Genomic DNA, 13,447 nt, shown 5'->3' on the forward strand with positions numbered 1-13,447 from the left:
TTTTTATTTCTTCTTTGATTCCCTGGTTGACTCCTTCATTGTTCAGTAGCACATTATTTAACCTTCATGTATTCGTACTCTTTTCCAGATTTTGTGTGTATGTGTGTGTGTGTTCCAGAAAGATGCGTGTTTTGGCTTGTCTTTTGGGGGGTTTCTTTCAGAGGAAATTGTTTGGCATGTAGCTGTAATTTGGTGTCTCCATGAGAGGATGGATGTTCAGGATCCTCCTACATTGCTGTCTTGAACCAAACCCATTACGGGCCATTTTAAAGTCTGCTTACTTGAACCAGATTCAGAAAACCTTATAAACAATGTTAAGTATTTCTGATTTCTATTCTAAAGGTTACAGGAAACCACGAAAAAGTTTTAAACAGGGAAATCAATTGATCAAAATGATGTTAAAAAATAACTTTGTCTAGGGTCGAGAATGGATGGGTTAGAGTGGATGATATAGACCAGATAAGCGATGATTAATATAGTATAGTGAGAAATCTGGTGTTTTGAACTTTAATGGTTATCATGGAAATGGAAATAAGTGGATGCATTCAAAGTACATTAAGGATGTAAGCTTAGTGGACCTAAAAAATAGCTTTGATGTGGGAGTTCAAAGGAAAGAGTCAAGGAAGATCTCAAGTTTCTGGCTAGAGCAGTAGGATAGATGGTGATGCTCTTTACTGGAATAGGGCTATAGAAGCAGTTGGGGTGGGGTGGCAAAGAGGGAGATGAGATGTTTTGGGCTATGTTTTGGTCTAGTTATAGTGACCGACAAGATAACTAAGTTGACATGTAGCATAGATAGTCGTTGGATAGGTCTGGTGTTTACCTTCTGAGGTCTGAGCTGGAGATCCAGATTCAGGGGGCATTAACATATGATTGTGAATGAGAACATAGTAGATGTTAAAAGTACTTTATAGTAAGACTAGAAGAAGGCCAAGTACCTACCATGGGAGAATTCCAATATTTAAGAGAAGGAGGAGCTGACAGAAATTAGGAGGAAAACTGGGAGATGGTAGGGACACATTCCTTTTCATCTAGTGATGAGTTTGTATTTTGGAATTCCTTCTAACTTGAACTTAGTATAATTGGTGTTGAAGAAAAGTCTTATCTAAGAGATAGCCTCTTTGGTTTAACAAATATTTTTTGAGAATTTTTATGTGAAAGGCATTGTCAGGTATTGAAGGTACAAAGTAAAATGGCACATTCAAGCTGTCTCAGACAGTTTCACAAGTTGTTAGTATCTTCAGGGGTCACTGAATCCTGATTATTTTAATTGGTTTTTTAGTTCCGAAACATGATCTTTATCTATTTTCTCACAGATGAGCAGAAAGCTGCTTTACATAACTAAATTAGTCAGAGCTCCACTGGAAAACTGTCACTTTATTAATTTACAATAAGAAATACAAATGTCAGCTGCCCAACAGTGAATTTTCTCCACTCTGAGAAAGCCACAATATTGTTGAGCATGATACCAGCAAGGGAGTTGAACACCATGAATGTGTAGTTTTCTCAAGCTATAATAGTCTATGTAAACTTTTCATACATGTGATATACCTGCCATAAAAATAGGGAACCAGGGGCATCTGGGTGGCTCAGTGGGTTAAGCCTCTGCCTTTAGCCCAGGTCATGGGATCTCAAGGTCCTGGGATTAAGCCCTCATCATTCTCTGCTCAGCAGGGAGCCTGCTTCCCCCTCTCTCTGTCTGCTGCTCTGCCTACTTGTGATCTCTCTCCCTCTGTCAAATAAATAAATAAAATCTTTTAAAAAAGTAGGGAATCAGGAAACTTACTGATGACATTTTTAGTCTTTTTATGTACCAACTCCATAGATCCACATCCCCAAACCCTCTGCTCCTAAACCCATCTTGCTTCTCTTTGGTAAATATGAATAAACTCAAAAAATTAAATGTTAAAATTGTGATTATGTCAAATTCAGTTTTCCTATTTGCTGTTGATTTGTTTTGAATCCAGTTGTGTGTAATATCTTGAATATTCATATGCAAGAAAGTAACGCACTCAGCAAATTGGAATATGTTGGTTTCCTCGTTCCTATCCTCGATCCTTATGAGAAGTTAAAATATGGGTCAGATATAAGTCCTGCAAGAGAGTCAAGAATGGCTACAAGGTTTTTGGTTTGCTGCTTTGTTTTTTTAACCTAAGAGAGGAAAGAGTTTCTTTTTAACATGAAAGGGAGAGTTGTGAGGTGGGTAAAGTTGAGGGAAATAGTACTTGTTTTGGCTAATAAATGTGGGATACTTGTTGTGCTTCATGTTGGAGATAGATGTTGATTAAGCTGCTGGATATATGATTCTGAAGTTTAGAGGAGTCACCCAGGCTTCATATTACATTTGTCAGTTTTTGGCACATTGATGCTGTTTAAAGACAAAATCACCAAAATGATAGAAGTAGAAGAAGGTCTGGGGACAAAGCCCAAAATACACCTGGCTAGGGAGGAACCAACCGAAGAAAAGCAGCAGCTGTTGAAACCAGAGAAAATGAATGATAGTAGTGTTCCAAAAGCCAAGTGAATAGTGTTTCAAAAGTGAGACAACCAGCAGGTGCTGAGGAAAGGGGCTGGATGTATTACAGAAAAGCTTGAGGATGAGCAGGGAGGGGTTTACGACTATCTTTTATCTTGATTGCGGTGATAATGATGGTTTCATGGGTTTATATGCATGCTTTAATGAATTGTACATGTTATGTATATACAATTTATAGTATGTCATTATATGTCAATAAAACTTTTATTTTTTTAAAAGATTTTATTTTATTTGAAAAAGAGAGAGAGGGGTGCACAGGTGGGGGGAGGGGCAGAGGGCATGGGGGAAGCAGACACCCCTGCTGAGCAGGGAGTCCAATGCGGTGCTGGATCCCAGCACCCTGGGATCATGACCTGAGTCAAAGGCAGAGGCTTAACCTCAGAGGTGCCCCTCCATAAAAGATGTTTTAAAAAAAATTAAACATCCAGGGGCGATTTGGTGGCTCAGTCAATTAAGCAACTGCCTTAAGGTCATGATCCTGGAGTCCCTGCATGGAGCTGTTTATCATGCTTCCAGCATCTCCCTCTGTCCCTTCCCCTGTTCATGCTCTCTCTTACTGTCTCTCACATAAGTAAATAAAATCTTAAAAAAAATTAAACTTCCATTCAAAACTTAAAAAAAAAAAAAAAGGAAGTGATTAGCTGTCAAATACTGTTGATAGGTCAAGGAAGCTGAAAATTCAGAATTGACTATAGGAGTCCTTGATTACCTTAACTGGAATACCATGAGTGGGTGTTGTGGGGATAAAAGTGATTTGTGTGAGTCCAAGAGAGAAAGTGGAGACAGAGTACTGATAACTTTTTAAAAGTTTTGCTGAAAAGAGAAGTTAGACATGAGACTAAAGGGAGAAGTGAATTCAAGAGGAAGCTCTTTGTTTTTAAGGGAGAAATAATGACTTATGAAGATAGTATAGCTTGTTTTTATATCAGTGGGAATGAATCATCAGAAAGGGAGAAAAGGTTACTATCTTGTGAAAGAGAACCAACTGTTGTAGGAAAGAATTGGTAGAGTGATATCTGTATACTCTTTTGCCATTGGTCTTGAGAATTCTGGCCATAATACTGAAAATTAATTTACGAATCTGTTTGGGTATGCTCTTTATTTTATTCATTGTTTATTTCAAAACTGTGGGTTTTGTAGATCACTTTTGAAGATACCTTTAAATCCATGTACATTTTTATATGTAATAATCACCATATTTGATATTTTTCATCTTGTCTAGTCTTAGGATTGGTACTTATTGTATATTAGTATCTCATATTTTATTTCATAGTTATAATATCCATGCCTCCTCAAATAAAACGTAGATCTTGTAGTCCAGCACTTAGCATGACTTATTTTTAGATAAATTACTATTGTTAGCCTTAGCCATTGTTAAGAATCTTTTCTTAAGAGTATGCTCTCCCTCTAATGTAACTATGTGAAATAGTTTTTTTGTTTTTTATATTATTTTTATTAAATATAATGTATTATTTGCCTCAGGGGTACAGGTTTGTGAATCATCAGGCTTACACACTTCACAGCACTCACCATAGCACATACCCTCCCCAATGTCCATAACCCAACTACCCTCTCCATACCCCCCTCCCCCCAGCAACCCTCAGTTTGTTTTGTGAGATTAAGAGTCTCTTATGGTTTGTCTCCCTCCTGATCCCATCTTATTTCATTTTCTCCTTCCCTACCCCCCACAACCTCCCACCCTGCCTCTCAAATTCCTCTTATCAGAGAGATCATATGATAATTGTTTTTCTCTGATTGACTTAATTCACTCAGCATAATACCCTCTAGTTCCATCCACATCGTTGCAAATGGCAAGATTCGTGAAATAGTTTTTTTTTTAAAGAATTTTTTTTTTTAAGATTTTATTTATTTATTTGACAAAGAGAGAGATCACAAGTAGGCAGGCAGAGAGAGAGGAGGAAGCAGGCTCTCCGCAGAGCAGAGAGCCCGATGTGGGGCTCAATCCCAAGACCCTGGGATCATGACCTGAGCGGAAGGCAGAGGCTTTAACCCACTGAGCCACCCAGGTGCCCCCGTGAAATAGTTTTACTGAAGAATTTGATTAAGTACATTTTGAGCTTCCAATATTCTATTTAGGATTGATTGCTTTAGGGGTAGAAGTTGTAATTTTTTTTTAATTGATGTAATTTTTGCTTAGGGTAGCTATTCCTTCAATATTTTGCTGTTGATTTATTTCTGACCATAATTGTTTTCACAGGTGATGGGAAATCTAGGAGCTTTCAAAAGAAGCCTTTTATTGTCAGCTTTACCTTATTTGGGTTTTGAAGCATACCAAGTATTTTCCCAGGCTGCTATGGTTCATGCCACAGCCAAAGGTAAGCCTAAGCTAAGTATGTGTACTACTTAGAGATAATTATGTTTGTTATATTTTGTTAGTAACTTTGAGTTATTTTTGAATAATGAAACTTTGTTCTAATATTTCTGCTTTTCTCTCTATTCATCATTGAGTCTGATTTTATATATATGTATTATATATATTATATCTGTATATCTCTGTGTGAATATATATATGTGTGTGTATTTGTAATTTCTTCTAGCAACTATAGCTCCTTCAGTGGGAAATACTCTTTTATTTATTTATTTATTTATTTTTAAAGATTTTATTTATTTGACAGAGAGAGAGACAGCAAGAGAGGGAACAGAAGCAGCGGGAGTGGGAAAGGGAGCCCGATGCAGGGCTGGCTCCCCGGACCCTGGGGTCATGACCTGAGCCGAAGGCAGACGCTTAACGACTGAGCCAAACCCTGGCGCCCCAGAAATACTCTATTAATACTTTGTAGTTTTATGGGACCTTTGGACTAAGAATGTTTTTTATATTTATAAGGGGTTGAGGGATTGGGAGAGAGGTATATAACACAGATTATATCTATATCTGGCCCTTATGACACAATAATTCTTTTGTTTCCTTAATTCCAAGGTATTACACTCTTCTTGATATAGTTAAGAAACGCCCAGTTACTTTGAGGTAAAAGTATTTTCTAGTATTCTTATTTTATTTTATTTTTTTACAAACAAAATGCAGTTTAGTATTAAATATCAAGTAACTGATTTTAAAATAGAAAAACTCTGATTTCTTATTTGATATACTTTAGGTAAGTACATAACAAGACTTGCCATATTTAAAAGACATTAACTAAACCAGTTGTGTGTGACAGAGGCAAAATTTTAGTGTATTAGAGAAAAATTTTTAATTTATGTGTCAAGCTTTTTTTGTTTTTTATAGTCCCCACCTTTTAGTCATTAAGAAGTGATTGGGGAAAGAAGTAGATATTTTATTTTGAATAGATGTTCTTATTAAAGTTGTAATAGATGAATATGAAAATATTAGGTAAAAACTGCTAGTCATTGATTTCAATTTCTCATGATTATTCTTGTCTTTAAAAGAGCAGATAAGGGGTGCTTAGATGGCTCATTCTGTTAAGTGACTGCCTTTAGTTTAGGTCATGATCCCAGATCAAGTTCTGTATCAGGCTCCTTGCTCTGCAGAGAGCCTACTTCTCCCTCTGCCTCTTTCTGTTTCTCATAAAATAATATCTTAAAAAAAAAAAAAAAGCAGATAATTAACAATTGTTTTTGTTTTATCTTTCCTTTTTTTTAACATATAATTTTTATGATGGATAAAGTAGAGGACTTGGTTCCTTGGAGTTTTCACCTAACTTCAGTTCTCACAGCAACCTTGTAAAATAGTAGGGACAAACTGTATTATGACGTGATAATAATTTTTTAAAATGTATCCCTGAGAGATGTGCCCAGTGGTTGCTGTTAGATTATTTTTCTCATTGTGTTTGTGTGTGTTCCATCTTAGGTGTTTTTGATTTGTTTTATTTTTGTTTTTCTGTCTGTTTTTTATTTTTTAATTTTTTAATTTTTTTATTAATTCTGTACCCAACATGGGCTGGAACTCAGGACCTCAAGAGTCAGGACCTCTACTGACTGAGCTAGCCAGGTTCCACGCATTATAGTATTAACTTTTTTTTTTAATAATTTTTTTTTAAGATTTTATTTATTTATTTGACAGATCACAAGTAGGCAGAGAGGCAGGGAGAGAGAGAGGGGGAAGGAGGCTCCCCAGTGAGCAGAGAGCCTGATGCGGAGCTCGATCCGAACACCCTGAGACCATGACCTGAACTGAAGGCAGAGGCTTAACCCATTGAGCCACCCAGGTGCCCCTATAGTATTAACTTTTGAAAAAGAAGTTCGCAGTTTAACTTCTTCAAAGTCAAAGTGTCAGAGCAGAGATTAGTACTCTAATCTTTTTTTTTTTTGTCTGCACATTTAGTTTCAGTGTGCTTTAGCACCCTTTCCGTACAGAAATGAGTGCAAAGATGTAAAATATGGCACTTTGAAAAGCAAAGCTGAAATTAACTTTAGCTTTTAATGGTGATAGTCCTTTTTTCAAAAGTGCTTTTATTTAAAATCACTGCAGTTTCAGTAAGTTAAAAAAACATTTTAAGGTGCTGGACCCTTGGGGGAGGACTCCACGAACTGGGAGTGGGCTTGAGAACTGGGTGTGATCCCACAGTGGCATTTGCACTGGCTGCAGCAGTCTGAGCTGGGGTTGGGAGGTAGTGCGTTAAGCTTTCAGCTGTTTTCTTACTTTGCACTTCAGAGAACTTTGTTGTGGCTTTCCTCCATTCCCTTCCTTCACCTCTTGAGCCAGCTGCTATGAGCTGGGCTGGGAGAGTCCTGCGGGCAAGCTGGAGACTAGACCCTGTAGGAGCGAATGTCTTTTGCCTAGGGATGGTTTTGCGTCCCTGCCAGGTGGCATGCACCCTCCTAAGGGACAGTAGGTCCTTCATCCCTGTCTCCAAAATGGGAACTGTCAGGTGTGAATTAACTAAGAATTTAACTTCAGAGGAGACCATTTATCACAGTAAGATCTCTACTATAGGAACTGGATCAGTTGGCATAGCATGTGCTATCAGCATCTTATTAAAAGGTTTGAGTGATGAACTTGCCTTTGTGGATGCTGATGAAGGAAAAACGAAGGGTGAGACAGTGGATCTTCAACATGGCAGCTCTTTCATGAAAATGCCATATATTGTTTGCAGCACAGATTACCATGTCACTGCAAACTCCAACCTAGTGATTATGACAGCAGGTGCACACCCAGGAAAAGGAGAAACATGCTTTGATGTAGTTAAGAGAAATGTGTCCATCTTTAAATTAATGATTTCCAACATTACCTGGTTTAGTCCCCAGTGCAAAATGATAGTTGTTTCCAATCCAGTGGATATCTTAACTTATGTATCTTGGAAATTGAGTGCAATTCCCCAAAACCATGTTATTGGAAGTGGCCGTAATCTGGACATTGTCCATTTCCATTTCTTTATTGGGCAAAGACTTAGTTTCCACTCTGAAAGCATGAATCCTTGGAAAACATGGAGACTCGGGTGTACATGTGTGGAATGGAGTGAACATTGCTGGTATCCCCTTGAAGGATCTGAATTCAGATATAGGAACAGATAAAGATCCTGATGACTGGGAAAATGTCCACAGAGAAGTGATAACCTGTGATTGTGAGATGATTAAAATGAAAGGTTATACTAATTGGGCTGTTTGCCTCTCTGTAGCTGACTTAACAGGAAACATTTTGAAGAATCTTAGGAGAGTGCATACAGTTTCCACTATAACGAAAGGCCTCTATGAAATAAATGAAGAAGTGTTTGTTAGTGTTCCTTGTATCCTGGGAGGGAATGGTGTTGCAAACCATATTAAGATAAAGCTGACCCCTGAAGAGGATACTGTTTGAGAAAGAGTGCAGAAAAACTTTGGGAAATTTAGAAAGAGAACAAGCTTTAAAGTTATTTAGAACCATCCTGACGTTATTAAAGTAGAGATAGTGGTTGTAGGATTGTATATCAAACTTTTGATTGATTGATTGATTTGACAGACAGAGATCACAAGTAAGCAGAGAGGCAGGTGGGGGGGGCGGGGAGCAGACTCCCTGCTTAGCAGAAAGCCCAATGTGGGGCTTGATCCCCAGGACCCTGAGATCATGACCTGAGCTGAAGGCAGAGGCTTCAACCCACTGAGTCACCCAAGCGCCCCTATATATCAAACTTCTGAATAAACTTGAATTCATGTGTGTGTGTGTGTGGTTGCTATTTGGTCTAGAAGAATGATGTATATGTTTAGTGTGTTACAGAAATTCTGGTTCTTTTCAGCCAGTATATGCTAATTCTTTCATTCTGGCTGGCATATATATATTCATTTATATGTTTTAAAAAAAAGTTACAATTTCCTCTACAAATGTAAAAATAAAAGTTTATACAAACAATTCTAAATTTTAGTTCCAGTCCTACCTCCAGATGAAAACGTGATTTGACCTTAAAAAAATAACATTTTAATATTCCAAGGTATAACTTATTCTGAAAACTAAACTGGCTTTATTAAAGATTTTAAGGAAAATTGTCTTATATTACAGAATCCTTCCTGTGTTTTCAAGCATATTTTGAGCACTTAGAAAATAGATACAAAGAACAGAGTATGGATTTTGATTTATCTTGCTTTGATTTTTCTTTAGCTTTGTTTTCTTAAATAAAATGTCACTTTATAATTAGTTGATGGGCGTGTCCATTATAATTTGTGCAACTAGGCCAAAGCCCTTGAAAAAACATTAGTTATTGATATAATATAGAGATCAGATTTTTTTAAACTTGGAAAATGATCCATGTTTATAAAACTATAATTTCATCAGTCCTTACAAGTTTTACTTTGGCATATATCTTGTCTCCTATTTGCTATACTATGATCTTTATTTTTCATATTTTTTAGAAAATGGTCTTCAGATAATTTCGCTTATCAAAACTGCTTACTGGGGCGCCTGGGTGGCTCAGTGGGTTAAAGCCTCTGCCTTCGGCTCAGGTCATGATCCCAGGGTTCTGGGATCAAGCCCCGCATCGGGCTCTCTGCTCAGCAGGGAGCCTGCTTCCTCCTCTCTCTCTCTGCCTACTTGTGATTTCTGTCTGTCAAATAAATGAATAAAATCTTAAAAAAAAAAAAAAACTGCTTACTTTTCGGGGCGCCTGGGTGGCTCAGTGGATTGAAGCCTCTGCCTTCGGCTCAGGTCATGATCCTGAAAAAAAAAAAAAAAAAAATTAAAAAAACAAAAAACTGCTTACTTCTCTTTAGGGCTGTTTCATTCTCATTGAGGCCAATTAAAACATTTTTTCCTTCTTCATTTATTGGGATACAATCATTCTGAATCATTTTTAACAATTAAGGGCAAATACATTTTTTTAAAAAAAGATTTTATTTATTTATTTGACAGAGATCACAAGTAGGCAGAGAGGCAGGCAGAGAGAGAGAGGAAGAAGCAGGCTCCCCTCAGAGCAGAGAGCCCCCATGTGCAGCTCCATCCCAGGACCCTGAGATCATGACCTGGGCTGAAGGCAGAGGCTTAACCCACTGAGCCACCCAGGTGCCCCGGGCATATACATATTTTTATTTTTAGCTAAGTTCAGCAAGGTTGCTGGATTCAAGACAAACTATGTTTAGGAATTTTTTTTGGGGGGGGGGTAATCATTTTTTTATTTGATAGACTGAACACAAGTAGGGGGAGTGGCAGGCAGAAGGAGAGGAGGGGAGAAGCAGACTCTCCTGCTGAGCAGGGAGCCGGTGTGGGGCTCCATCCCAGGACCCAGAGATCATGACCTGAGCCAAAGGCACCCACTTAACTGACTGAGCCACGCAGGTGCCTCAAGGACATATGTATGTTTTGACATTTCAATTGGTTGGGGTTGTGGGACTCTTTTAAAATGGTAACGTCTATATTTACAAAGGTTAGGGCATATACCTACTTATCAGCCATAATTGAAAAACTCCAGTAGGAAGTTTTTCATTATTTCTTTAAAATAGACAAAATTCAAAGCACTTCAAGGTATGCCCCTACAGTCACAGTACTTGTGTGTGTGTGTGAAAGTTCACTTGTAAAATGCCTAAAAGATAAATCAAGTGGCCCACCTTAAGTAAAGGTCTTCATATAATCACTTCAGTTGGCTCTTTTCGTACGCTTTCATTGATTCCGCTTTGATCAGTCTACAGACCTGGGGTGAGTGCTCCTTCTGTATTCCTTTATAACTACTACAGGGTGTGTCAAGAGGTGCTGCTTCCAGTGCTCCTGTGATACAGTATTGTTGGTCTGAAAATTTGCCGTAAATTTTGATTATGTTGTTGCTGCTTAGAGCCTTCTAGCATCAGAGAAAAATCCTTAAGTATCTGAAGAATCTAGATGCTCATTTTCTACTTTATAATTCCTATAGGGAGAAATTTCCAGAAGTAGAACAATTTTGCTTACTTTGAGGAATATTTTCTTTTGTCCAGATACATCTCACATGGCTGAGAGTACACAGAGCAAGAAAACAAGTAGACCAAAGTTTACTAACTTATGTCATATCAATGACATTTTAAAAAATTCTGATAATTACGATCTTGGGCATATTCATTTTAGGCTAAATTTAGATTTTGTACAGATGAATTAATGTCTCAGTTCATCTTGGGATATTCATTATTACATTTATTTTAAAAGTTTAGTCCATTTTAACAGTATGGTCTCTTTATGTCAGTAACATAGCTTATTTTTAAATATTTTCAGGAAAAGTACAGAGCATTAAACAAGTAAAAAAACACCCCATACAGCTGATTTGCAGATATGAGTGGTCTACATGCTCCCATCTAGTACCTATGTGAGTTTGTAGTATCAGAGCAAGTGCAATTTTTCCTGGTAAGTTGCACACTGTATGGTTTTTGAAATTTCTATTTAAGAATCAAGGAAAAAAACCATATATTTAAAGCGTAGATATGACAGCTTATGGTACTATGCTGTATAATAAAAAATAGATAAGTGATTTAAGATGTTAAGGAATAGTATACACGAAAAGGATTTAAACTATTTTAAATTATTCACTTAATTTCTATATTTTTCTTTTAATTACGTGGGTGATGAGATGCGGCATTCTTAGATCATGTTAAGGACCATAATCTCTATCACTCTTCTCAGAAAGTCTGAGAAGAGTCAATGAATAGAATTAAATGTAACTTTGTTATTTACACATACCTTGTATACATTCAAATATGCCACATCAATATATTTAATATTGTATAATCTTTCTGTCACAGCAGCTGTCATAAATTACCACAAACTTAATAACTTAGAACAACATAAATTTATTATTTTACAGTTCTATAGTTCAGAAGTCCAAAGTGGGTCCCACTGGATTAAAATCTACAAGTTGGCAAGGCTGTGTTGCAGGCTGTAGGGGAGAATCTTTTTCCTTGTTTTCAGTTTCTAGAGGTTTTCCACATTCCTTAGCTGAAGACCTATTTCCTCCATATTCCAGGCCAGTAATCATTTCACTCTGGCCTTGTTTTCATTGTTATACCTCCTCTGACTTCCTTCTTCTGCCTTCCTCTTCCACTTTGAAGGCCTCTTGTGATTATATTAGGCCCCCTGGCTAATCCAGGATCATTTCCTGTTTTAAGGTTGAATAGCCTTAATTCTAGTTACAAACTTAATTCCCCTTTCCCATGTAACCTGTATGCTTTCACAGGTTCTAGGGGTTAAGATGTAGACATTTTAGGGCCATTATTCTACCTACCACAAATACTGATGAAGAATGCTAAGATTACTGTTTTCTCTTTTTAAGAATCTTTGGATTTATGGGGCATCTGGCTGGTTCAGTTGGTGTAGAGCATGCAACTCTTGATCTCTGGGTTGTAAGTTTGGCCCCAGGTTGAGTGTAGAGATAACTTAAAAAAATAAAATCTTAAAAAAAAAAACAAAAAAACTTTGGGTTGTTATAACCTTAATTTGGAGAATAAGCCACTGATAAAAATGTAAAATGAAATGGAAGCAAACCTAAGAAAATCAACCAGCCATATGAATATTGAACTATGACACCTAACCAGATTGAAGTAGGATTAAAGAAGAATTTGCTGTTGTCATTTTATTTTTATTTTTTTAAGATTTTATTTATTTATTCATGAGAGAAAGAGAGGCGGAGGGAGAAGCAGACTCCCTGCAGATCAGGAAGCCCAATGCTTAGGACCCTGGCATCATGACCTGAGCCGAAGGCAGATGCCTAACTGACAGCCATCCAGGCGCCCTGTCATTTAATTTTTTTAAACTAGTTTTATAATTACATTATGATGTTAACTTAGTAAAAAGTACTTCATTTTACATAGTTGTTTAAAATTCAGAAGATTTTTTTTCTGATCTAGCTTTAATTTTTCAAAAATTAAATTCAACCTGAAATATGCTGTTAGAGCATTACATTGTCTTAAAAAAATGTTTTATATATTTTGTAGTAATGTATAAATAAATTAATGAGTTGGTTGGAGCAGAGTGCTAGTGAGGTAATTTCAGATAGTCTGTGTAATTAAATTAATCTAAGTTTTTTATGACAAATTTTTCTTTAAAGATTTTACTTATTTGAGTGAGAGAGTGGGAGAGTGCCTGCATGAGTGGGGAGGGGGGAAGGGAATTGAGGGAGAGGGGAGAAGCAGACTCCCCACTGAGCAGAGAGCCCAACCATGACAACATGGGGCCTGATCCCAGGACCCTGAGATCATGACCTGAGCCAAAGGCAGCCACTTAACCAACTGAACCACGGAGGCACCCCTCAATGATAAATTTGACTCTTTTTCCATAATACTGATAAGTTAGGTCATAAAGAGAAATCTAGTGAAATAGTATGGTGCGGTCCCTGCAAATTAATAATTTTCAGTGCTGGAAATGGATGTTATATCTCGTTATTTTCTGCAATGGAGGACACTTAGCAACAACAACAAAGAGGTTGTGTGGAGGGTAAGGGTACCATAAATTCCTCACAAGAAATTGCGTCTTCATTTTTGAAAACATATTATATTTGGTTTGTTCCACAATAAGTT

General features: G+C 37.1%; 2 protein-coding genes and 1 pseudogene across 5 annotated transcripts in view; 2 read left to right on the forward strand and 1 right to left on the reverse strand.

Moving 5' to 3' along the window:
• The window catches only part of RMDN1 (regulator of microtubule dynamics 1), a 69,802-nt gene that overhangs the window by 9,651 nt on the left and 46,704 nt on the right, over window positions 1–13,447 (forward strand). For all 4 annotated transcript variants that reach the window (XR_009351685.1, XR_009351686.1, XM_059166088.1 and 1 more), the window contains exon 2: window positions 4,755–4,872. Coding sequence is in view for 2 of the 4 variants with exons in the window: in XM_059166088.1 (XP_059022071.1) it covers window positions 4,755–4,872 (118 nt within the window). In the remaining 2 variants the exon portion in view is untranslated. The remainder of the gene's footprint in view (window positions 1–4,754; window positions 4,873–13,447) is intronic.
• Window positions 6,136–8,637, forward strand: LOC131826636 (L-lactate dehydrogenase A-like 6A; annotated as a pseudogene).
• Window positions 9,608–13,447, reverse strand: part of WWP1 (WW domain containing E3 ubiquitin protein ligase 1) — a 147,239-nt gene continuing 143,399 nt past the window's right edge. The window contains exon 25 of the mRNA XM_059166086.1: window positions 9,608–9,635. Within this exon, the coding sequence (XP_059022069.1) occupies window positions 9,623–9,635 (13 nt within the window). The 3' untranslated portion in view covers window positions 9,608–9,622. The remainder of the gene's footprint in view (window positions 9,636–13,447) is intronic.

Source organism: Mustela lutreola, chromosome 3 (assembly GCF_030435805.1).
Source record: "Mustela lutreola isolate mMusLut2 chromosome 3, mMusLut2.pri, whole genome shotgun sequence".
NCBI classification, from domain to species: domain Eukaryota; kingdom Metazoa; phylum Chordata; class Mammalia; order Carnivora; family Mustelidae; genus Mustela; species Mustela lutreola.